The sequence below is a fragment of the Rana temporaria genome, chromosome 2, assembly GCF_905171775.1.
Source record: "Rana temporaria chromosome 2, aRanTem1.1, whole genome shotgun sequence".
Lineage (NCBI taxonomy): Eukaryota > Metazoa > Chordata > Amphibia > Anura > Ranidae > Rana > Rana temporaria.
In genome coordinates, this window is record NC_053490.1 from 134,978,484 (window position 1) to 135,005,552 (window position 27,069).

Genomic DNA, 27,069 nt, shown 5'->3' on the forward strand with positions numbered 1-27,069 from the left:
GCATTTTCCTACTGTTGCCTGTAGGTGGCGATACCCCCACAGGCCAGTGTTGGAACATGGGCAAGCCATAGATAATTCAGTATCTTTCCTCGGGAACAGCCCAGTGGGAGTGGTGCCCTGTTGTGCATGCCGGGAAGGGATACTTAAGGGGGAGACGCCATTTTTTGAGGTCCTTCATCTCGTGGCCCTCCTGGGGCGAGGTATGTGTTGCGTGATTTCCAGCCTCGGGACCACATTGGCCCGAGGCTGCATCTCTGTCACTAGGCCCAGTTGTGCTGACTGGGGCCTACAAATTAAGAGGAATCTCAAGCTGTCCAACTAAGTGGAGGAAGCTATACTTAATAAAGGAAACCAGGGGAGGACCTGCCCTGGAGGAGACCAAGTGGAAGGCTTATGTCTCGGGATAGGCCTGGTGACCTTATTAAAGAGGGATCCACGACTCAAGTTGTCCTACAGTTCGCCGGGTCGGCTTAAAGACTCTTTAAAGCGGGGGTTTTGCGGGAAAACATTTTTTTTTTTAGGTGCATCTACCGCTCTTCATATAATTAAGATTGTACTCACGTGTCTTGTTTTTGTAGCCCTCCGCATCGAGATTCGGCCTTATAGAATGATTTATAAAAAATTGTCATGTATTGATCCATCTTGCTTGTGGGCACTGTGAAGCCCACAAGCAAATACTTCCGGGATACGGTAAATGCTCCCAGCATTCACCGCTCTATCCCGCGCATGGGCAGTGTTGATGGCGAGCGGCGCCGTCAACACTACACGGTTGCCATCCGCCGTGTATAATGCCTGATTCACCTGTTTGCCATCGAGTAAAATGCCGGAATTAGATCCGTCCTCGTCATATGACCTGGTTCCCTAGTCATGTGATGAGTAATATCTCGCGATATCTCGTCGGGCTGTGTTTGGAATCCTCTTGAGGGAAGCGTCAGACTCTGCTCCCAGGAGACACTGCGATGCTGTGGAGAAGGGAAACACGCCCTCTCCCACGGGAGAGATAGCAGGAAATGGCTGCTAATAACATCAGAATCAAGGTACAGAAATAATTTTAGAAATTGCAGATAGCGGAAGATATTAGTATATATGCAGCACGTCTGAATAAGGTCATGTTCATATAGTGGGTGAACCTCCGATTTAACTGTACGGCTGGAAGTTCGGGTAATACATCCTGTGGCAGAGGATTCCGGACTGTTCAATTTGTTCCCAATCAGTCTGTGGCAGAGACTGTTATCGAACTGGTTCGTGCATCATCCCGGCTGCTAGGCCAGGTGAGAGGGGTCTATCCGGGTGAGCAATACCCACTCAAGAGGGAGTGGTATATGACTGTACCGTGTACCTGAACCTCCCCTTCCCCCTTGATCCTTCTACCTTCTTCACAAGTTTTGAGCAAAAGAATAAAACCTGACAGTTAGAGGTTTTACATCTTGTGTGGACATTGGAGTTCTTTCACACTTTCTTCCCCTAGACGACAAATGTTGAGGTAATGTGCAGGACCCAAATCTAAACCAGCTTCTCCTACGGGGGTAGTGCTACACGTGGGGGCTCGTCCTGCCGTTACCTTTCGCAACTGGATTATAGGTTTCTTTGCTTTATTGGAAGTCTGCAATCAAGAAGGTGTTGGACTGTCCTTTGAGAAGAAGAAAGGGGGATTAGAGGTACAGATTACTCTACTAGCTGCGTAGGCCATGGGCGGAGTCAGTAAAAAGAAAGCCTGTGATCTACGTGCCAAAAAGAACCTAAAGGGAGGAGTTCCCGTCAACTGCATGCTACACATGACAGTGTTTGGCGCCAAGGACCAGGAGCTGCCAGATCAAGCGAGGAGATCGGAGGGCAGCATGTTGTTATTTTCAAGGGCACCAGCCATATCAGGGCCTGGGATGTCTTCCATGCCTACCGTTGTGGGTGCCACGCTATCTGGAGCCCCAGGAATATTTGTTTGAGGTGGAACAACCCACTGTGTCGCTCCGTGCCTATCGGGTAGACTGGATCATCGGCACCGCTATGCTGGAAGATGTCGCCTTCGCCCCTGCAGTCCAGCCCGCGCGCACCACGTCTGCTACAGCAAGTGAATCCGGAATAGATGTCGCTGTTACCACAAAGCTACCAGCGCACCCTGAACTAGATACCACAACTACAGCTTGTGCCCCCATCCCACCTGTGAAATGGAAGGTGGGATACGTGAAGGCTTCCCACGGCTGCGGTCGAGGCCTACATCAGCGTCTACTGCAACCGGCCCCCGTGAGTGGTGATATCCCCGGGAAGGCCACGTCAGGAACCGGTAAGGCAATTGGGGAAAAAGTTATCGGGACTGTTTGTACTTATTTGCCGGCAGAAGAGTGGAAGAACTCAGAATTAGACTACCTGTCCGATATCGGTGATGATGACCTGTTCGAAAGTTATCATGGAGTAACAAAAGTTATCATGGAGTAACAGAATGTGTGTTTCCCCGACACGTAGTTTTTCAGAGGAGACACCTATGGACACACCTAGGGTGGGAACCCCAGAAACGGAAAAAGAGACTAAATGTTGAGGTAATATGCAGGACCCAAATCTAAACCAGCAAGTCCTACGGGGGTAGTGCTACACATTAATAGCTAAATGTTATATATTGGTTCCTCATTTCTTATGCCACATGCTCCCTAAAGTGGAACTCAAAATGTATTATTTTGATTTTTTTTCTTACTTTTACTAAAAGAGGACTCCTAACCTTAACTCATTTAATGGGAACATTACGCTAGTAAAATCTCTTTTAGGACAAGGTCTCTGCCACAGACTTAGTGAAAATGGAATTGTTTCAATGGTCTCTGCCACAGACCTGGTGAATAAATGTCAGAAAGGAAACCCCTGCCACAGGTCCTCTTAAATGAACGTCAGGAAGGAAACCTCTGCCACAGGCCCTCTTGAATTGCAGATACGGAGGTAACTCTCTTAGGTAAAGTTACTCCTGAATCCTCTCTTTAACGTCGCCACAGGTACCGACTGAAAGAGGAGTCAATCCTTCATTGTCCGGTCACCTCGATCCCCGGTGTTTTGTCAGAATCCTACTGGGCCGCCAGCCTCTCATTGGCGCCCCTCAGATGGACTCCTTACCGAACAGCTACACTTAGTTGGGATCTTCAAAAGTGGAAACCCAGTCGACTACTGATTCCCCGTCCTGCTTGAATGCTCCGGACCAACTTAGGCTTGAAACCAGGAACACCGCATAGTACGCCCGCTCCGGCCAGGTAGGCCATATCAACGAGCGCCGTGGTGTGGCCACCCTAAAGGTGGGCGCCACACAGGAAAAAGAACCTGGCCAAAATGGCATCTGTCCCATAAGTAACCTCTCCCAGCATGCCCAGCGAGAGAAACTCTCTCCTGATTGGCTGCAGGCAAGAGGCACCCAAGCCTGGACTCCACTGGCACCACCCGTCGCCCCAGGGTGGTATAACACCCCAGCAACAACAGAGTGAGCCCACAGCACTGCCCAGCTGAAACAGAGACCCAAATTTGAACCAATTAACTATGGTCAGAGTCACTTAACTCTCTGACCCCCTCTAAATTTCAATAGCACCGATTATTAAAAGTAACCAGGCGCTACATCTATTTACTAATTAGGTGACTTCTGAAGGCAATTGGTTCCACTAGATTTAGTTAGAAGTATAAAGCCTCGTACACACGACTGAGGAACTCGACGGGCGAAACACATCGTTTTCCTCGTCGAGTTCGACAAGGCAAGTTTCTCCATTCCCTTCGAGGAAAAAGAAGACATGCTCTCTTTTTGGCTCGACGGGATCCTCGACAGTTTCCTCGTCGAAAAATGTACACACGACCAGTTTCCTCGGCAAAAAAAAATCCCAGCAATTTTCTTGCTGGTTTTTGCCGAGAAACTCGGTCGTGTGTACAAGGCTTCAGAGTAAAGGGGGCTGAATACAAATGCACGCCGCACTTTTCAGATATTTATTTGTAAAAAAAAATAAAAACCATTTATTATATTCCTTTCACTTCACAATTATGTGCCACTTTGTGTTGGTCTATCACATAAAATCCAAATAAAATATGTTTTTGGTTGTAACATGACATAATGTGGAAAATTTCAAGGGGTACGAATACTTTTTTAAGGCACTGTACCTGTCATATGGTGTCCTCCAGCACAGGGCTGGGACCGATCCGACAGGCCCCCTGCGCTTTTACCTTCATCCGGTCTTCCTTCCGGGTCACGTGCCTTTGGCTACATGATAGGCCAGGCTGTGATGACGCCACTCTCATGCATGCGCATGATAATCGCATTGCCGCGGCATGGATGGGAGCCGATCGGGCCCGAAAATGTTTGCTGAGCTGCTCATGTTGAAGGTTGCATTTATGGCAGAAGAGACCAATAGGGTCTTTTCTGTCATAAATACCCTGCCAGTCAGCCATTTGTTTAAAAAAAAAACCGTTGCTTCCATTTTACATGCGCTTAGGTGCATCAAACGTCTTTTTCTGCCAAAACGCTGCTGCTCCTGGACACGCTAGCTGTGGGGGGTTTTCTATGCCTTTAAATGTCCCTGCTTCTAAACTCCTCTAAACACATATGTGTGCATTAACACATAGGCTGAAATGCAGGGCATTTAGAAAGCAGGGGGGAAAACAAGCCAAATGCCCCTAGTAGCAGCAGAAACAATATCCTGGGGTAGATTCAAGTAGCAATTACGCCTGCGTATCCATAGATACGCAGCGTAATTGCTAAGTAGCGCCGGCGTATCGACTTTCTGTATTCAGAAAGCTCGATACGCCGACTGTAGCCTAAGATATGACTGGCATAAGGCTCTTATGCCGTCGTATCTTAGGCTGCATTCTTACGCTGGCCGCTAGGTGGCGTTCCCGTAGTGCTCAGCGTAGAGTATGCAAATTGCATACTCACGCCGATTCACAAACGTACGCGCGCCCGGCTTTCGAGTTTTACGTCGTTTGCGTTCGTCGCTTTCTGCGTAAGGCTGCTCCTGCTATTAGGAGGCGCAGCCAATAAGAAGTATACACGTCATTCCCGCATCGCGATTTTCGAAATTTACGTCGTTTGCGTAAGTGAATGGCGCTGGACGCCATTTACGTTCGCGTTGAAGCAAATGACGTCCTTGCGACGTCATTTACCGCAATGCACGTTGGGAAATTTTCCCGACGGAGCATGCGCAGTACGTTCGGTGCGGGAACACGCCTAATTTAAATGATCCACGCCCCCTACGGGATCATTTAAATTACGCACGCTTACGCCGGCCACTTTTACGAAACGCCCCCGCAAATTACAGAGCAAATGCTTCGTGAATGAAGCGTAGCTCAAGTAATTTACGGAGGCGTAGCGTAAAAACGGAACGCTGAGCCGCCGTAGTAGTGCGCGCCCCTACTTGAATCTACCCCCCAGTGTCCATAAGGCCCTTATAGAGAATAAACTATGCTGCCATATGTTACCTTGATTGAACCACAAAGACATTGCTGTAAAGAGTGCATGTTGCATTATCTGTTTTGTATTATTCTGCAGTGTATGCATGCTCTTTGCCATTCTGACCCTGTTTTGCATTATTGATTCCACTTTGCACCTGTCTAGTAAACTGCAGATCATTCAGCCGATCCCCAATTACAGTTGCAGAGGGTCAATCCCTGTACTCTGGAGGTAATGGCTGCTCTATATTGGTGGTTAGAGGCATACGTGGGAGGTATAGGTGGTTCTCCACAAACCGACCTCTTACAGCTCAGACATTTATATAAATGGTCTCTACACAGAAGACTGTTTATGCTCATTGACAAGACTGCCTGCTTCATGGTACATTCCATACTAATGTTCTCCCGCTATTTGTGTTGCTCATATCGCTGCGTATTCTCTGCTCTTCAGAGCACATAACTCTGTGCTGTAGGGGCCTTATCTCAGATATTTCTGGCAGAGCTTGGCTAAGCTGCTAAAATCGGGGCCAGTCTCATGCACCCTTGCCAGCAGCTGCTCCTGCCACTCAAGTGTGAGTTTTTCTCAGGCTCACAACATCCTCATTTGGTGGAAAATGACACTATTGTGCCAATAGGATCAAAGAAAACCCATTATAATGTGAACATTCTTATATCAGTCTTTATTTACACTGCCATTGTCAGAAAATTTGTTATTAAAATATTGCCACAAATGTGTAGCCTAGGACACAGCAATTGTCTGCAGTTTGTATATTTTACGCCTTACTATAAGGCTATGTTCACACTGAAGCGCTGGGTGCGTCGGCACTAAAGTCCTGCTATTTTTAACAGTGCTTTACAGTAATTTTAGCCGCGATTTTCGTCCGCTAGTGTTGCGGTTTTAACCCCCGCTAGTGGTCGAAAAAGGGTTAAACCCACCCGCAAAAACACAGTTTTGCGGGTGTTTTGGAGGCGCTGCCCCATTGATTTCAATGGGCAGGGGCACTGTAGAAGCGGTGTATTCACCGCTCCTACAGCGCCTCAGAGATGCGTCTGCCAGAACTTTTTTACCGTCCTGCCAGCTCAACGCTCCAGTGTGAAATCCCTCAGGCATAGAATGCATACAAATATTATGTCAATTCTTAATATTAAAGGTTTCATAAATACCGTAAAGGGAATAAATTATAAGATGATTAAGTAGAGAAAGAGAAACAAAAAAAAGCGGCAAATTTGAAAAGCAGCAGAACACCCTGTAAAAGTCTATGGGAGAAATCTAAAGTGATAATTTTAAAGGCTTATATGCAAGTTATTGTCATAAAAAGTGTTTGGGGACCCGGTTCTGCCCCAGGGGACATGTATCAATGCAAAAAAAAGTTTTAAAAACTTCAGTTTTTTCTGGAGCAGTGATTTTAATAATGCTTAATGTGAAACAATAAAAGTGAAATATTCCTTTAAATTTCGTACCTGGGGGAGGTGTATAGTATGCCTGTGAAGTAGCGCTTGTTTCCCGTGCTTAGAACTGTCCCTGCACAAAGTGTAATTTCTGAAGGAAAAAGGGTCATTTTTTTTTTTAGAATCACTTTTTAATCTCATTTTCCAATCAAAGAAAAAAGAAAACAATAAACAGAGACAGACAAAAACAATGCATTAAATTTTTCCCTATAAAATGGTCTCGTGGCTATAATGAATTGTCGGCTCCCAGCAATACAGAGAAAAGTCATTGATGAAAAAAAAATGCGTAGGGTCCCCCCAAATTCAATCACCAGGCCCTTCATGTCTGATATGGATATTAAGGGGAACCCCGCATCAAATAAAAAAGAAATTACGTGGGGTTCCCCCCAAATATCCATACCAGGCCCTTCAGGTCTGGTATGGATTTTAAAGGGAACTCCACCCCAAATTTTTTTTTAAATAAAAATAAAAAAAAGATTCCAGCGGTGGTAATCCACTCTCGGTCTCCGCTCCAACGCTATCGGTATCCTGCGATGGGTGATCACCTCTCCAGGGTCCAGCGATGAGAAGATCTCCTCTTCATCCAGGTCCAGGATCCAGCCATGAGATGTCCGCAGCACATCACCTGTCTCCACCGGAGACACCCCGGGAATAACGCGGCTTCAGCCAGCGACAGCTCTTATATAGGTAGGGCAGGGCCACCCGTCACGTGACCCCCATCCCCCTCTGACGCAAGGGAAAACCCAGGCTTTCCCAGTGATGTGACGGGTGACCCCACCCCCCTCTGATGTAACGGCAAACCTACACTTTAAGCATTATTAAAATCACTGCTCTTGAAAAAATTGCAGTTTTTAAAACTTTTTTTTGCATTCATACATGTCCCCTGGGGCAGGACCCGGGTCCCCAAACACTTTTTAGGACAATAACTTACATATTATCCTTTAAAATTAGCACTTTAGATTTCAAACGTTCGAGTCCCATAGACTTTAACGGGGTTCTACAGTTGGAAAACTGCCAAAAACCGCCGGGTTCCCTTTTTTTGTCCAGCGGCTTTTGGGCAGTTTTCCCGACGGAAAAACTGCGAGGAGCGTACACACGGCTGGTATTCCCGGCCAAAAGCTCTCCTCACTGTTTTCCCACTGGGGAAACTGATCGTGTGTACGAGGCAAAAGATTCATTAATTTTAGCCCTAATCTTCCTCTCTAATTTCAGCAGCCAGTACAGCCCAATTCTAAAATGTATCTGGTGTGCAGAGAATGATACAAATATAAATAAAGTTTTATTACATTACATGTTACAAGTGTTTTGCAATATTTTAGGCAGTGGAAAACACATTCACATGCAGAAAAGGAAAGAGCTTATCTCTGTAAAAATCTTTATAATTACCTTGGATCTTCTCAAAAGCAAACAAATAAAAAAACTTAAACAAGTAGTATGCACAATACTACATTAAGATTAACATTCATGTAAGTACGTTCTGATAAATTCACTCGAGTTATTATATTTAAAGACCCACCAAGTCAAGTTCGTTCATTCATTCATTCTCAGCTGCAGTCACCATCTTGTTAATCCGTGTCTGTGGTTTTACTGGAGTGGTGCCTCTTATGGAGTAAAATGTTGGTTTGTAAACTCTCCCCCCATCTATCTTGTTATTACTGCATATGCTTCATCTATACAGCTCTATGCACTTTTCAAAGAAACATTTAAGCATTTGTAGTTACTGAACTTTGCATTTTTTTATTTTTTTTTGTATTACACCACAATATTTGGCGTAATTTGGCATTAAAACCTCCTGTATGGTATTAAAAGAGAGAAGTGCTTCTGGTTTCTTGTAAAGGGTACTGGAACATACTCTTGCAAATTCAAATTTACATCCTCGGGAGACATTTACTATCTCCCTGTGCTCTCCTTATAGTTTAGCCTGTCCTTAGGGTACATGCACCATCTTCCTCTCTGCTCTCCTTCCAGTTTAACCCATCCTCAGGGGACATGCTCCACCTTCCTCTCTGCTCTTCTTAATGTTTAACCCATCCTCAGGGGACATGCACCATCTCTCTCTCTCTCTCTCTGCTCTCCTTCCAGTTTAGCCCACCTCAAGGGACATGCACCATCTACCTATCTGCTCTCATTCCAGTTTAGCCCATCCTCAGGGGACATGCACCATCTCCATCTCTATTCCCCTTACAATTTAGTCCATCCTCAGGGGACATGCACCATCTCCCTCTCTGCTCTCCTTCCAGTTTAGCCCATCCTCAGGGGTCATGTACCATCTCCCTCTCTGCTCTCCTTCCAGTTTACCCCATCCTCAGGGGACATGCACCATCTCCATCTCTGCTCTCCCTCCAGTTTAGCCCATCCTCAGGGGACATGCACCATCTCTCTCTCTGCTCTCCTTCCAGTTTATCCACCCTCAGGGGACATGCACCATCTCCCTCTCTGCTCTCCTTCCAGTTGAGCTCATCCTCAGGGGAAATGCACTATCTCCCTCTCTGCTCTCACTCCAGTTTAGCCCATCCTCAGGGGACATGCACCATCTCCCTCTCTGCTCTCACTCCAGTTTAGCCTATTCTCAGGGGACATGCACCATCTCCCTCTCTGCTCTCCTTCCAGTATATCCACTCTCAGGGGACATGCACCATCATCCACTCTGGATCCAGCCCAGTTTAGCCTGTACTCAGGGGACATGCACCATCTACCTCTCTATTCCCCTTCCAATTTAGTCCATCCTCAGGGGACATGCACCATCTCCCTCTCTGCTCTCCTTCCAGTTTACCCCATCCTCAGGGGACATGCACCATCTCCATCTCTGCTCTCCCTCCAGTTTAGCCCACCCTCAGGGGACATGCACCATCTCCCTCTCTGCTCTCACTCCAGTTTAGCCCATCCTCAGGGGACATGCACCATCTCCCTCTCTGCTCTCACTCCAGTTTAGCCTATTCTCAGGGGACATGCATCATCTCCCTCTCTGCTCTCCTTCCAGTTTATCCACTCTCAGGGGACATGCACCATCATCCACTCTGCTCTCATTCCAGTTTAGCCTGTACTCAGAGGACATGCACCATCTACCTTTCTATTACCCTTCCAATTTAGTCCATCCTCAGGGGACATGCACCATCTCCCTCTCTGCTCTCCTTCCAGTTTATCCCATCCTCAGGGGCAGGGCAGGACTTAGGGTGGTGGGGGCCCCTGGGCTTGAGTGTTGAAGGGGCCCCCTGGAGCCGAGAATTGGGGGGGATCGAAGTTGTTGAGCGGGGGGGGGCGAATTGAAGTTGTTGAGCGGGGGGGAGCGCATTAAAGTTGTTGAGCGGGGGGGGATTTTGCAGTTGTTGAGGGGGGGGGTGCCTCTCACCTGTGCCAACAGCCGGGGCCACAGACTGTCATTAGCCCGGCTCTCGGCTTTCTTCCCTTCAGCAGCCACAGTCCTCCACACACCACTCCAATTCCTCCTGCTTCCGTGCTGCCTCCTCTTGCAGTGCGGGAAAATTAACCCTTTTGCGGGACTGCGGGAAGAAGCTGTCTGTGCGGGAAAGTCCCACAGAATCCGTGCGTGTTGGGAGGTATGCGCAGGGCCGCCATCAGGAATTTTGGGGCCCCTTGCACAGCTTAAGGCATGGGCCCCCTGAAGCAGAGAACCTAGGGGGGGTGGGGGTGCTGCCGCCTGAAATTGAGAAGCGTGGGGGCTGCCGCAAATTGAGAAGCGGGGGGGGCCTTTACAAAAAAAAGAAGAAATAAAGAAGAAAACAAATATATATAAATATATGTAGCCATCCGGGGCCCTGGGGACCTCTGGGCCTTTTAATAAAAAGAAAAAATAAACCTCTGGGCCCTTTAATAATAATAAAAAAAAATATTTATAAAAAATACATAAAAAAAGGGAGGTTGCCTCTGGGCCCCTGGGAACCTCTGGGCCTTTTAATAAAAAATAAAAAAATAAACAAAAATAAAAAAATAAACATTTATAAAAAAAATAAAAAAGGGGGGGTTGCCACATGGGGCCCTGGGGACCTCTGAGCCCTTTAATAAAAAAATATATATATATATATATATATATATATAAAAAAAATGTAATTTTTTTTATAAAAAAATAAAAAAGGTGGGTTGCCATCCGGGGGCCCTGGAGACCCTTGGGCCCTTTAATAATAATAATAATATATATATATATATATATATATATATATATATATATATACATATATATATATTATATATATATAAAAATAAAAAATATATAAAAAAATTTTTTTTTACAAAAAATAAATAAAAAAAAGGGGGGTTGCCATCCGGGGCCCTGGAGACCCCTGGGCCCTTTAATAATAATAATAAAATATATATATATATATATATATATATATATATATATATATAATATTATATATATAAAAATAAAAAATATATAAAAAAAAACATTTTTTTACAAAAAATAAATAAAAAAAAGGGGGGTTGCCGTCCGGGGCCCTGGGGGCCTCCGGGCCCCTGGGGACCTCCGGACCCCTAAAAAAAAAAAAAAAAAATTTTTTTTTTTTTTTTTTTTTTTTTTAAGGGGGCCCCCTATTGGGTGGGGCCCCTGGGCTTGAGCCCAGTCAAGGCCAATGGTAAGTCCGGCCCTGCTCAGGGGACTTCACAATCTTCCTCTCTGCTCTCAGTCCAGTTTAGCTTATCCTCAGATGTCAATCGCTACCTCCCTCTCTGCTCTCCTTCCAGTTTAACCCATCCTCAGGGGACATGCATCATATTCCTCTCTGCTCTCCTTCCAGTTTAGCTTGTCCTCAAGGGACATGCACCATCATCCTCTCTGCTCTCCTTCCAGTTTTCCAGTTTAGACTGTATTCAGGGAAAATGCGCCATCATCCTATCTGCTCTCCTTCCAGTTTAGTCTGTACCGATTCAGAAACGTACATGCGCCCGGCGCATTGATTTACGTGGTTTACGTAAGGCTTTTTTCGGCGTAAAGTTACCCCTGCTATATGAGGCGTAGCCAATGTTAAGTATGGACGTCGGGACAGCGTTGAATTTTGCGTAGTTTACGTCATTTGCGTAAGTCGTACGCGAATAGGGCTGTGCGTAAGTTACGTTCACGTCTAAAGCATTGACTATTTGCGGCGTAATTTGGAGTATTCCCACTGGGATACTTTCACGGACGGCGCATGCGCCGTTCGTTAGGAGCGTCAATTACGTGGGGTCATGAGTCATTAACATACAACAAGCCCACTACCAGCCTACTTTGAATTAGGCGGGCTTACGCCGGCCCATTTACACTACGCCAACGTAACTTAGGGCGCAAAGCCTTTCAGAATACGTGACCTGCCTCACTAAGTTACGGCGGCGTAGCGTATCTGAGATACGCTACGCCCGCCTAAAGATAGGCAATTCTACCTGAATCTGGCCCAATGCTTGTGCTCAGCCTGGGTGACAACTGTGGTTCCCTTCATACATACAGTGGATAAATAAATGTTGCTACCTAAAGACATGAAATGTGTTATTTGCAGGATAAAGGTAAAAAAATAAATTCACCCGCCACATCTATGGACTGGTAAGCTACAATGTACTATGTTTTTTTTAAATGGGTGGTTAAATATGCTTTAAATGTTTTCAGCCAGTAAAAATGAACAATGCCCTTTGCATATGTGGTAGTGCTTGTCGTAACTCGTAAGATCTAACTACAATAGATGCATAGCAGTGGTTTTAAAAACAGAGGGTTCTTAGATCTTTTGTCACATTTAACAATGAAGTCTAATGGTAACTGAAAAAAAAAAAATCCCCTGGCTTTGGGATATTGTACGTTTCATGTCTTTTGCCCAACACATTTTTACATACTGTTATGAAGTAATTGCTTGCAGTTATGAATATGAATAGCTTGTGCAATGAATTGTACCATAAAAATAATATCGATTACCTAAAAGTGGAACTCCAGACAAAACCTTTTATAGATAGTATAGGGAATTACTATATCTGCCTGTGTCCCTGTTGGAGAGATTTCCTCTCACTGGCCCGGATTCAGATAGAGATACGACGGCGTATCTCCTGATACGCCGTCGTATCTCTGAGGCCTCGTACACACGACAGAGTTTCTCGGCAGAATTCACCGAGAAACTCGGTCAAACCCGGATTCTGCCGAGAAACTCTGTCGTCTGTACACTTTTGGCCCGATGGAGCCGCCGAGGAACTCGTCGAGAAAATAGAGAACATGTTCTCTATTTTCTCGTTGTTCTATGGGAGAAGGCGGCCCGCCGAGCTCCTCGGCGGCTTCATCCCTGAACTCACCGAGGAACTCGACGTGTTTGGCACGCCGAGTTCCTCGGCCGTGTGTACGGGGCCTTAGTTCCGTCGGTCGGATCTATGTGCCTGATTCATAGAATCAGGTTCCGCATAGATCTCCCTAAGATCCGACAGCTGTAAGTGACTTACACCGTCGGATCGTAGGCTGCAATTCCAGGCCGGCCGCTAGGTGGCGTTTCGTTTTTTACACGCAACGAATATGCAAATGAGGATTTCCGCCGATTCAGAAACGAACGCCCGCCGCTTTTTTTTTTACGTCGCTTGCGTTCGGCTTTTTCCGGGGTATAGTTACCCCTGCTATGTGAGGGGTATCCTATGTTAAGTATGGCAGTCGTTCCCGCGCCGAGTTTTGAATTTTTACGTCGTTTGCGTAAGTCGATTCAGATAATAGCTGGACGCAAGTTACGCTCACGCCGAAACCAATGACGTCCTAGCGACGTCATTTGGAGCAATGCACGCTGGAATAATTTGCGGACGGCGCGTGCGCTGTTCGATCGGCGCGGGGACGCGCCTGATTTAAATTGTAGACGCCCCCTAGCCGCGGAATTTGAATTCCGCCGGGGGATTTACGATACGCCGCCGCAAGTTTCGAGGTAAGTGCTTTCTGAATTAAGCACTTGCCTCAAAAACTTGCGCCGGCGGATCGTAAATCAGATAGGTTACGCGGATCTAAAGATCCGCTAACCTATCTGAATCCGGCCCACTGTTTGCCTTGATGACCAGAACAGGAAATGACCAGTGGGAGCACAGGCAGCGATAGTTTCTACGAGAATGGGGAAGGATTACAACCCTTGTCAGGTTTTTATTGTCTGTATCTTGACAGAGTGATTTCCCCACCATTCCTGTTTTGGTGACATTCAGCACAGTCACTGGAACAAAAACGGATATTAAATCCTCCTGATCCTGGCAAAGGTTGCAGCCATTCCCAGGGGCATAAGCTGGCCATGCATTTGTTTAAAGTTCAGTCAAGTTTCGATTGATGTGTGCCCCTTCCCCACTTGACAGAAATCGATTATATAATTGAAGGGAAATGACAGGAAATATTTCAATGATGTCCCATGGGAGGGATTCCTCTAATCATTTTGTGTGGATGTAGAAGGAAAGAAAGTTGAGCTGACCATACACTGTAATGCCGCGTACACACGATCATTTTTCGGCATGAAAAAAAAAACTAAGTTTTTCGACATGTAGAAAAAAACGTTGTTTTTCCAACTTCATCATTAAAACGACGTTGCCCACACACCATCGTTTTTTAAAAATGCTCCAGCAAAGCGCAGTGACGTACAACACGTATGACGGCACTATAAAGGGGAAGTTCCATGCGGATGACGCCACCCTTTGGGCTGCTTTAGCTGATTCCGTGTTAGTAAAAGACGATTCACGCTTTTCTGTCTGTTACAGCGTGATGAATGTGCTTACTCCATTACGAACAGTAGTTTTACCAGAACGAGTGCTCCCGTCTCATAACTTGCTTCTGAGCATGCACCGGTTTTTAACGTCGTTTTAGCCCACACACGATCATTTTTTACAACCCGAAAAACTACATCGTTTAAAACGTCATTAAAAAATGCAGCATGTTCGAAAATGTTGTCGTTTTTCAGAACCCGAAAAATAATGTGAAGCCCACACACGATCATTTTAAATGACATTTTTTTTAATTTTCATTTTATGGGTTTAGATATGTTTGAAGTCTCCAGATTAGTTGTAGAAAGACATATAGAGCTGTGTTTGTATGTTAGCTGCCCCACTATTGTGTTGGCACGGCTGAGGGGGTGCTAATGATGTGCACCCAGCAGAGCTGTGCAGGGTACGGAGGAATTGGCATGGCTGATGATGTGCACCCAGCAGAGCTGTGCAGGGTACGGAGGAGTTGGGATGTGCACCCAGCAGAGCTGTGCAGGGTACGGAGGAGTTGGCATGGCTGATGATGTGCACCCAGTACGGAGGAGTTGGCATGGCTGATGATGTGCACCCAGTACGGAGGAGTTGGCATGGCTGATGATGTGCACCCAGCAGAGCTGTGCAGGGTACGGAGGAGTTGGCATGGCTGATGATGTGCACCCAGCAGAGCTGTGCTGGGTACGGAGGAGTTGGCATGGCTGATGATGAGCACCCAGTACGGAGGAGTTGGCATGGCTGATGATGTGCACCCAGCAGAGCTGTGCTGGGTACGGAGTTGGCATGGCTGATGATGTGCACCCAGCAGAGCTGTGCTGGGTACGGAGGAGTTGGCATGGCTGATGATGTGCACCCAGCAGAGCTGTGCAGGGATCGGAGGAGTTGGCATGGCTGATGATGAGCACCCAGTACGGAGGAGTTGGCATGGCTGATGATGTGCACCCAGTACGGAGGAGTTGGCATGCTCTCCCTTCTATGAGCAGTCTCTGTATCCTGCCTGCACATTCCTCTCTGCAGAGTGTGAGGTCACAGCCTGCTGCCAGCCCGTCATCCTGATGATCCTTAGTGGTGGGAAGTGACAGCGAGGTGTCCTCCATCCACCTGCTCCTCTCCTCCTCCTCCCTCCCTCCTCCCCCGTCCGATGACAGCTCCGTCCTCCTGATCACTCCCCGCTCTCAGTTGTCGGGTGACAGGCGGCTGGCTCAGGAGGTACAGCTGTCCTGGAAGGAGGAGATCCCCGGCCGTACCGCTCCATTCACCTCCAGCATGCCCGAGCTGTGGGCTGCCGTGCTGGGTGCTGCCTGCCTCCTGTGTACGGGCACAGCCTTTAATCTGGATGTCACACACACCCTGATCAAGGATGGGGACAAAGGCAGCCTCTTCGGATTCTCTGTAGCCCTTCACAAGCAGCTCACACCCGAGCCCATAAGCTGGTGAGTACAAGTGACAGGGATCCTATGGGGGGAATAGTCTGCAGGGTCACTGTCTCTGGAAACAGGACCCCCCTTCCTTCCCATCCTATACCTATATCATGTATGCCAACAACTTAATCAGGAACCACCCTTCCTTCCCATCCTATACCCATATCATGTATGCCAACAACTTAATCTGGACCCCCCCCCCCTTTCCTTCCTATCCTATACCTATATCATGTATGCCCACAACTTAATCAGGACCCCCCTTTCTTCCCATCCTATACCTATATCATGTATGCCCAAAACTTAATCAGGACCCCCCTTCCTTCCCATCCTATACCTATATCATGCATGCCAACAACTTAATCAGGACCCCCCTTCCTTCCCATCCTATACCTATATCATGTATGCCCAAAACTTAATCAGGACCCCCCTTCCTTCCCATCCTATACCTATATCATATATGCCAACAACTTAATCTGGAACCCCCTTCCTTCCCATCCTATACCTATATCATGCATGACAAAAACTTAATCTGGAACCCCCCTTTCCTTCCTATCCTATACCTATATCATGTATGCCCACAACTTAATCAGGACCCCCCTTCCTTCCCATCCTATACCTATATCATGTATGCCCAAAACATAATCAGGACCCCCCTTCCTTCCCATCCTATACCTATATCATGCATGCCAACAACTTAATCAGGACCCCCCTTCCTTCCCATCCTATACCTATATCATGTATGCCCAAAACTTAATCAGAACCCCCCTTCCTTCCCATCCTATACCTATATCATGTATGACAAAAACTTAATCTGGACCCCCCCTTTCCTTTCCATCCTATACCCATATCATGTATGACAAAAACTTAATCTGGACCCCCCCCCCCCCTTTCCTTCCCATCCTATACCTATATCATGTATGACAAAAACGTAATCTGGACTGGACCCCTCCCCCCCTTCCTTCCCATCCTATACCTATATCGTGTATGCCAAACATGTAATTAGGACCCCTCCCCATCCTAGACCTATATCATGGACATGTATGCCAAAAACGTAATCAGGACCCCCCTTCCTTCCCATCCTATACCTCTATCATGTATGCCAAAAACGTAATCTGGACCATTCCTTCCATCCCCTACCTATATAATGTATGACAAAAACGTGCTAAGAACCCCCCACCCCCCCCCCCCCACTTCCTTCCATCCTCTACCTATATCATGTATGCCAAAAATGTAATCAGGACCCCCCCCCCCCTTCTAATGCTATACCTATATCATGTATGCCAAAAACTTAATTAGGACCCTTCCTTCCATCCTCTACCTACATGCATAGCAAAAACATAATCAGAACCCTTCATTCCACCCACGTTCACATCGGCCGTTTTGACATGCGATTTGACATTTATTATATTGCAGCTTACCAATTCTTAGATGGGATGGCTGCATTTGTTTTCTTTTTCAGTCTTCCTTTCTTTTATTTTCACCTGGTGATCCTTCCAATAAGTTTTTTTAAAATAACAAGCTGCAGATGTAGCATATAGAGGGGTTGAGACAAACCATTTACCACTGGCATGAATTAATTTTGGATTTGATAGCACTTTAATTGGTTCCATCAGATTATTACTATTTGCACTGGAAATTGTAGAACAAGAGATTATTGTCACCTGTCACACTCTGGAAACTTTTCCATTCTGTATATACAATGTTCAGATGATGTTGGTAGGTAGAGGGATATGTGACAGTTGTTGCTGTATGTTGCATTGGAAGTGATAAGGGGTCATCAGCCATATATAGGGACATGACCTCTCCAAGGGGTTAACAATGTAACTGCCTTTGTTTATGATACAAAATATACAGAAACACAAACACCAGGAATAGAAATGATTGTTTCTATAACAGAAGAGAAGTAGTATAAAAATAATGGGACATTTCATTTATCTAACGGTGGCCACACGCTTCGATAAAACACCAGTTTCTTTCCTGATCAATTTCTCTTGATAGGAATAATCAATCTATAGTCAACAATCCATTTGATTAATACGGAAAGTTTTGATCGATAGTTAAGATACAGTTGTAACTTATGATCGTAAGTTATCATTCGCCTTTCTATTTCCACAATATAATCGCCTGATCGCGTTGATCAAAATACGAGCATTTGAACAAAGTATCTCAGTGCTGCTGATCGATGCAAAACGATCAATAATTGTCTGCTCTGGCCGTTTGATCGAATCATATCAAAATCGAGTCTAAATCCATCAGAAGAAAAGGTATGGATATTCGATCGTTTGCAGATTTGATCATTTTGTTCTAATTGCGCATTGATTGGGTAAAAATATGGAACCGTGTATGGCCACAATAAGCCTAATGCCCTGTACACACGATCGGTTTGTCTGATGAAAACCAACCGATGGATTTTTTCATCAGATAAAGCTGACTTTCATCAGTCTTGCCTACACACCATCGGTTAAAAATCTCATCGTGTCCAACGCGGTGACGTAAAACACAAACGACGTGTAGAGAAAAATGAAGTTCAATGCTTCCGAGCATGCGTCGACTTGATTCTGAGAATGCGTGGATTTTTGACCGATGGATTTCCCCACAGACGATCGTTTTTTTCTATAGTTTTTTTAACCATACGAAAATTTTAAAACAGGTTCTATTTTTTTTCACCGGTGGGAAAAAAACTGATGGGGTCCACACACGATCGGTTCGTCCGATGAAAACGGTCCATCGGTCCGTTTTCATCAGACGAACCGATCGTGTGTACAGGGCATTAGTGTGGAAATGTGCAATGGAAGAGGGTCCAATGTGATCTCCAGATCTTCAGCTTAACTTCACTGGGGTACTTTATTTTCTAGCAATTTCAGCATCTACTTGATGAAAGAAAGAAATGATCAGCTTTTCTTTTACTGTGAATTTGAAGCTCTGTATATACAGTATATATATATCAATATATACATTTCTCTCTCCCCCTTTCTCTCTATCTAAAAGATAACGTACGGCCAGAAGGGGCCTTACACATACCAATTCCACAATGCCTTGCTTCGCGGCAAATTTAACTGGGCTGTTGTGTTTGACAGATGGCACTGCCTGTCAAACTTGCCCATTGAAATGGAACCTGGCCGCAAATGTGAGCCAAATGCTTGACTCTCAGTTGTGGCTCAGACTGCATTCCTCCTTAGTGGAAACAAGGGATCCTGTGCGTGATTTTGTTTGAGCGATTTGCACGCCACTTTGCGTGTTGCATAGGGCCAGTCCATTTACTTGTGTGTGTTTGTCACCCGAAAAAAAAGCTCCTGTGCCTTTTCAGGCGACAAGCCTCATGCATTTGTTTTTTAATGTGCGGTTTGCTGCGAGTGCCACACAATCCTCAAGCACAACAATCACAGTAGAATTGCATATGGGGTGCCATTAAAGGATAATGGCAGCCAAACACACTTTGTGCAGCGATCACCATGCAATTTGGAATCGCTGTGATTCCTAATCGCGAAGTGTGAATGGAGCATCAGGCCCAGATTCCCGTAGAATCGCGCAAAACTGTGCGGGCGTAACGTTTCTCATTTTCGTTACTCCGCCGCAAGTTTTACAGGCAAGTGCTTTATTCACAAAGCACTTGCGTGTAAAGTTGCGGCGGCGTAGCGTAAATCACCTGGCGCAAGCCCGCCTAATTCTAATTAGGCAGGTAGGGGGCGTGTAGTATTTAAATTAAGCGTGTTCCCGCGCCGAACGTACTGCGCATGCGCCGTCTGTAAAATATCCCAGGGTGCATTGCTCCAAATGAAGTTGCAAGGACGTCATTGGTTTCGACGTGAAAGTAAATGGCGTCCAGCCCCATTCACGGCCTACTTACGCAAACAACATAAATTTTTAAATTTCGCCGCGGGAACGACGGCCATACTTAACATTGGTTGCCCCTCATATACCCAGGGGCAACTTTACGCCGGGCAAACCTAACGTAAACATCATAACTTCACTGCTTTGACCGCGCGTACGTTCGGAAATTCGCGTATCTAGCTAATTTGCATACTCGACGGGGAAAACGACGGAGGCGACACCTAGCGGACAAAAAAAAATAGCATTTAAGATCTGACGGCGTAAGAGCCTTACGCCTGTCGGATCTAATGGATATCTATGCGTAACTGATTCTAAGAATCAGTCGCATAGATACGACGGCCCAGATTAGGACTTACGACGGCGTACATGGCGTTGCGCCGTCATAAGCCCTTTGAGAATCTGGGCCTCAGTGTTTTAGTCCAAAAAAAATCAGGTATTCAGGAGGAAACAGGAGGCTGCTAACAAGCACAGCAACAAAGCTGACCACACTGGATGGGATGTGTTGTCACGCGTAGCGTTGTCAGTTTGAAATAGTAAAAAAAGAGGGACTGGCAGGATCACCACGGATTTCACACAAAGGAAGCAATAGAAAGAGAACAGGTTACTTCTTAATACAAGTGCACGTTACAACTGACACATATTAGTAATATAAAATGTTATGGTAACATATTCTTTAATACTTTCCGCGTTACAAACCTGGAACAAAGGCTCTGGTTCTGAACTTCTGAATTCACTCTGAGTCACTATCCACTTTATTGTTTTGGGTTGCTGACTTACAAGGCATTGAAGCCATTCGGTTCAGCATGGCAACCCGGCAGCTAGTGTTTTCAGTGGGAGCAGCCAGCAAGGACAGCCCTGATAATGCTCTCGGCATGGGCAGTCATGGGCATGTTGGTTTCCCACCATAGTTATGCCAGTCTTTATGCCCTTAAAAGGATTGTAAAGGTTTGTTTTTTATTTTCTAAATAGGTTCCTTTAAAGGGTTTGTAAAGAAAAAAAATAAATACTTACCTCCACTGTGCAGCTTGTTTTGCACAGAATGGCCCCGATCCACATCTTCTGGGGTCCCTCGGCGGCTATCTCTGGTCCTCCCCGCAAGAACTCCACATATTCATGCGAGCTCCCTCGCATAGTGTGGAGTCCTTGCGGGCGTGCTCCCGTGATACAGCGAGCAGCCATAACCACTTACTGTATCACTCGGCCCCGCCCCTCAGCGCGCCGCATCATTGGATGTGATTGGCAGCAGCGCCAGCCAATGGCTGCACTGCTTTCAATCCATCCGCTCTAGCCAATCAACAGCCAGGCTGAGCGCCGAAGAGGATGTCGGGGGCGGGAGCGGGACTTTCGAGGGGTCAGGTAAGTATAACGAGGGGCTGGGGGCGGGGGGGCGATATACTCTGAATTTTTTTCACCTTAATGCATAGAATGCAGTAAGGTGAAAAAACATTTTCCTTTACAACCCCTTTAAGCTAGTGCATTGTTGGTTCACTTACCTTTCCCTTCGATTTCCCTTCTAATTTTTTTTTCTTTGTCTGAATTTCTCTCTTCCTGTTCCTCCTCAGTAAGTTGTTCAGTAAGCTGTTCTGGCTGACTAACCACCGCTCGGATGATGGTGGCAAGCTTACTGAGGAGAAACAGGAAGTGAGAAATTCAGACAAAGAAAAAAATTTTTTAGAAGATAAATCGAAGGAAAAGGTAAGTGAACCAACAATGCACTAGCTTAAAGGAACCTATTTAGAAAATAAAAAACAAACCTTTACAATCCCTTTAAAGTAGACGTCACACAAAAATGTGATTTGGTATATATAAGCTGCTACACTTCCTGGTAGCTCTACCAGACCCGCACATTCATTTTGTCAGTCTTTGATAGAGAGGGCCAAATAAGAATGTGTAGGAGGTGGAGTAGACAAGCTTCTTCTCCACCAGTAAGTGTCAAAGCTTTAGAGATTGGCACTGTAAGTATTCTGCATCATATAGTCCCACACCAGCTTTGTTTCTGTCCCTGGCAGGTGTATTTTACGCAACAGGTGGGCGCTTTATTACCCTCCATTTCAAAATTAATTCCAAATTCCTGACAAGGAACAAGTGTTCCACTCCAGCAATGCCTCCAGAGAAGGTTGGGCAAAAATTGAGGGAGGTTGCAATTTTTGGGTAAAAAAAAATTGTCAACCATGATAGAATGTTGTCATAAACATAGTGCTCACTGTCACTGTTAATTATTTCAATTGATGGAAGCTTTTGCAGTTAGTTTCTTGAATATTCGTGTGTAGGCAGAGCGCATGAACTTGACTCTGGTCATTTCCTATATCTCAACAGAGTAATAATAGAGTACTATAATAGTAATTCTGATAAGAGAATCATTCAGTGGCAGCGTAGGCCAGCCATAGATGAGTCAAAAACCAAATGAAAATTATTAGTAATTTGTTTTTCTCATCATTAGTGTGCCAGCTGTGACACACTGCAATCGAAAGTGCCTGATCCAACATGGTGGATTGTGTTTCTAAAAACAAACTGTGGCGCAAACGTATGCGCCATTTTCGTTTTTTGATCAACAAAACATTCAGATTTCGACTCTATGGCTGGTCTTAGGCTCCTCACTGAAAAGATGGTTGGTTGTTCATTTTCTCAGTATCACCATTATACTATATTTCCTGCCAAAGAGAGGACAAGATGGTTGATTGGTAACCATTAATGAAGAAGCCAGAGATTTAGCAGCTCAGTTCACTCATGTGTTGAGCTGCAGAATCGAGGAAAGGCCCATACACACGATCAGACTTTTTGACAACAAACTTCAAAATGACCAGGTATGTCCGAAAATCCGACCGTGTGTACGCTCCATTGGACAAACTTTTTTGGTTTTCATCAGACAAATGTTCGCTCTGCAAACAGACAAACTTTCCAGCAACAAAAGTCTGATGAAGCAAAGTCTGATCGTGTGTACAGAAGTCCATTGGACTTAAGTCCAAAGTACAAACACGCATGCTCAGAACCAATGCAAAAGATCAACCAGCAATAGCAGAAGTTGCCCAAAGGGTAGGCACTAAAGAGCAGTCCTGCCGTGTGTATGCATACCAAGTTCACGGCCAACGCCCTTCGAACAAAAATCCACGTAAAAGTTTGTTTGATGTCAGATCGTGTGTATGAGGCTTAAGACAGGGAGATCAGTTGTTGCCAGATGGTCTTGGTGAGAGATCTGCCTATCTTTGGACCTCTTAGGCCCCATACACACGAGGAGACATGTCCGATGAAAACGGTCCGTGGACCGTTTTCATCGGACATGTCTCCTGGGAGCTTTTGGTCTGATGTGTGTACACACCATCAGAACAAAATCCCCGCGGACAGAGAACGCGGTGATGTAGAAACACCGACGTTCTCAAACACGGAAGTGCAATGCTTCCACACATGCGTCTAATCAATTTGACGCATGCGCGGGATTTCGGGACGCTGGTTACACGTCATAACCAGCGGACATGTCCGATTAGGTGTACTAACCATCGGACATGTCCGACGGACATGTTTCCAGCGGACAAGTTTCTTAGCTTGCTAAGAAACTTTTGTCCGCTGGAAACCTGTCCACTAGGCCGTACACACAGTCGGACATGTTCGCGGACATGTTCGACCGTGTGTACGCGGCCTAAGGCCCCATACACACGAGAGAATTTATCCGCGGATACGGTCCAGCGGACCGTTTCCACGGATAAATCCTCTCAAAGATTTCCGCAGATTTCGATGCGATGGAGTGTACACACCATCGCATTGAAATCCGCGCGGAAATCCTCTGGCGATGACGTGTCGCGCCGTCGCCGCGATTATGACGCGGCGACGGGCGCGACGCTGTCATATAAGGAATTCCACGCATGCGTCAAATCATTACGACGCGTGCGGGGAATCCCTTTGGACGAATGGATCCGGTAAGTCTGTACAGACGAGCGGATCCATCCGTTGGAATGGATTCCAGCAGATGGATTTGTTGTGCATCACAGCAAATATCCGATCTGCTGGAATCCATCCCAGAGGAGATTTCTCCGCGGAAACAGATCCGCTGGCGTGTACACACCATAGGATCTATCCGCAGAAACCCATTTGCTGGGATTTATCTGCGGATGGATTCTATCGTGTGTACGGGGCCTTATAACCAGATTTAATTGTATGCATCATATAAGCAAAATGTTATATTGCTGTGTGGCTTACCACATTTAGCTTTTTGCATTATTGCGGATTGTGGACCTTGGCTATGATGTCAACTTGTACATTTATTGCTTGCCATTACTATATTACTCAGTTTTAGGTGGATCATAGAGTGGGATTGTTTGCACGTTCAGCATTCTGTAGAGCAGACCATCCCTCTCTCTACTTCCTTAGATGTGCACTTTGCAATGCACACAGTAACCATGTTAAGCGATGGAATGTTCCATGTGTAGATAGAGCAAGCATGGCTATCACATTGCTATCCTGGTTTCCATAATATGGCATCAGATACCAGACTGTTTACAGGAACATTGCAGTAACAAGATTTATCTTATTTACATGCATACTGCTGAATTCTAAGCTATGTTATCTTCAAATAATTTCTGGAATTCCACTTGAATTGTACTTATGTCCTCAGTTTGGTGATACCTTTCTCTGGCCAACTTACAGGGGTTGTAAAGGAAAATATTTTTTCCCCTAAATAGCTTCCTTTACCTTAGTGCAGTCCTCCTTCACTTACCTCATCCTTCGATTTTGCTTTCAAATGCCCTTATTTCTTCTGAGAAATCCTCACTTCCTGTTCTTCTGTCTGTAACTACACACCGTAATGCGAGGCTTTATCCCTGGTGTGGAGAAAGCCTCTTGAGGGGGGAGGGGGCGAGCAGGAGTGTTAGGACGCCCACTAACACACAGCTCTTTTCTCTATCTGCAAAGTAGAGAGCGTCCTGACCCTCCTGCTCGCCCCCTCCCCCCTCAAGAGGCTTTCTCCACACCAGGGAGAAAGCCTCGCATTACGGTGTGTAGTTACAGACAGAAGAACAGTAAGTGAGGATTTCTCAGAAGAAATAAGGACATTTAAAAGCAAAATCGAAGGATGAGGTAAGTGAAGGAGGACTGCACTAAGGTAAAGGAAGGTATTTAGGGAAAACATTTTTTTCCTTTACAACCCCTTTAAAGCCCAAATTTACCTAAAAATATATAAATAAACAGCCCTAAGCCCTGTCAGATCTAGCAAGCTAATATCATGATGTAAAAGGAAAAAAAATCTGTGGTTACACATTACAAAGTATACTCCAATAACATGTTTCTGTGTAATATCCCCACACTTAACAACCCCGCTACACTCACGTATATTTAATAAAGCATTTTACTGTAGAATATACTAAAGTATGTGCAGAAAATCATCTTATTGGCTGGCCTTTATCACTTGTCTAAACATTCCCTTCCCAGCACTTCAGTATGGTACAACATGGAAAATATTTTATAATGGGTAGACGTAGCTCTGAAACGCGGTATACTTCTGTTATAGGGCATGGTGGGTACATTCGGTGAAGTGGGCTGGCAGAGCTGCTGTTGATATTGCTGCAGTCTTGCTGTCTACATATTTTATTCTTGTATATGTAATGAGTTACAATTATAAATCTGTTACCTAAATTAAAGTCTGAGTTTAATCTGAACTACAGGAATTATATTTTGTTAAATCCTACCTTGGTCCAGCTTGGTTACCTCTAAGGCCTTATACACACGGGCAAACATGTCCGCTGAAAACGGTCCACCGTACCGTTTTCAGCGGACATGCCCGCCCGGAGATTTCTGTATGATGGCTGTACACACCATCATACAGAAATGAGAGACAATCCGCGCGGACAGACAGCGCTGTGACGTGTTTGCGCCGTCGCCGCGACGATGACGCGCCGACGTGCGCGACGCTGAAAGGTCAATGCTTCCACGCATGCGTCGAAGTCATTCGACGCATGCGAGGGATGGCGGCCGCTCGGACATGTACGGTAAGTCTGTACAGACGACCGAACATGTCCGACGGACAGGATTCCAGCGGGCATGTTTCTAAGCAAGTTTAGAAACATTTGTCCGCTCGAAAACGGTCTGGTGGGCAAATGTACGCTGGAATCCTGTCCGATCTGCCGTACACACGACCGAACATGTCTGCTGAAACTGGTCCGCGGACCAGTTTCAGCAGACATGTTCGGTCGTGTGTACGGGGCCTAATATTTCATATCTCACATCTGAAGGGCCACTGGGGATGCCGAAATCCTGTGTTCCATACAGTCAGCACTGGTCTTTTCGAGGGACTTCTCGAGTGACTACCATCTGTATATTGAACACAGGGGGCTGCTCAGCACCTCCACCATTCAGAGAACATCTTGTATTTTATGAACGAATACAAGGCGTTCTCTGATTGGATGAAACAGAGATCATAAACTTCATCCACCGCCCTAGCACCATGGGTAGTTAAAGTGGTTGTAAAGCCTCAAGGTTTTTCACCTTAATGCATTCTAAGGTAAAAAAAAACTTCTGAGCTGCAGCTCCCCCAAGACCCGCCCTTTTTGCTTACCCGAGTCCGATCCTATTCATCGACAGCTCCAGCCGCTATCTCTCTCTTCATTGGAAAGATTGATAGCAGCTGGAGCCATTAGCTCCCAGTGCTGTCAATCAAATCCAGTAATGCAGGGGCCAGGGGGGCGGGACAGAGTCCCGCTGTCCCTGTCAATGGACACAGCTGTGAGACTCGGGAGCGAGACCGCACAGGGTGCCCCCACGGAAAGTGACTTTACGTGGGGGCACCCGATGAAGAGGAGGGGCCTGGAGCACTGGCGGGCCAACCCAGAAGAAGAGGATTGGAGCTGCTCTGTGCAAAACGTTTGCACAGAGCAGGTAAGTATAGACATATTTGTTATTTTTTTTTATAAAAACAAAAAAACTAAGGTTTACAACCCCTTTAATGGCTTTTTGATCTGATCTTAACCTTTGATCTACTGAGCCCTCCTGATGTGCCTACAAACATTCAACATATTCACAACAGAGGATGGTGCGCTTTCTTCATAGTGAATGGACTGATTGTCTGTAAACACTACTAGTGTTGTGATGGCTGTGATTGGTTCTCAGTGAGAACCCATGTGTGTCTGCACACAGAGCGGCTGGACACTTCATGGAACTTCTTTACAGTGGAGCATGCACCCAGGGGAGCTCTGTTGAGACCGTGCAAGTAACAAGAGCCACTGCGGATATGGAAGTATTCTTTGCAATGTCCCAGAAACAAGGCAGAATGGGGTGATGCCATCTCTGGGAGGTTTTCAGTCAAGGTTTAGGA

The 27,069-nt window shown here is 45.8% G+C and overlaps 1 protein-coding gene across 3 annotated transcripts in view; it reads left to right on the plus strand.

Moving 5' to 3' along the window:
• The first annotated feature begins 15,589 nt into the window (after positions 1–15,589).
• The window catches only part of ITGA7 (integrin subunit alpha 7), a 189,463-nt gene continuing 177,983 nt past the window's right edge, over positions 15,590–27,069 (plus strand). For 2 of the 3 annotated variants that reach the window (XM_040341143.1, XM_040341145.1), the window contains exon 1: positions 15,677–15,953. In XM_040341143.1, the coding sequence (XP_040197077.1) occupies positions 15,787–15,953 (167 nt within the window). In that variant the 5' untranslated portion in view covers positions 15,677–15,786. Of the gene's footprint in view, positions 15,954–27,069 lie in introns of all 3 variants that reach the window. The other variant, XM_040341146.1, reaches the window with a different exon arrangement.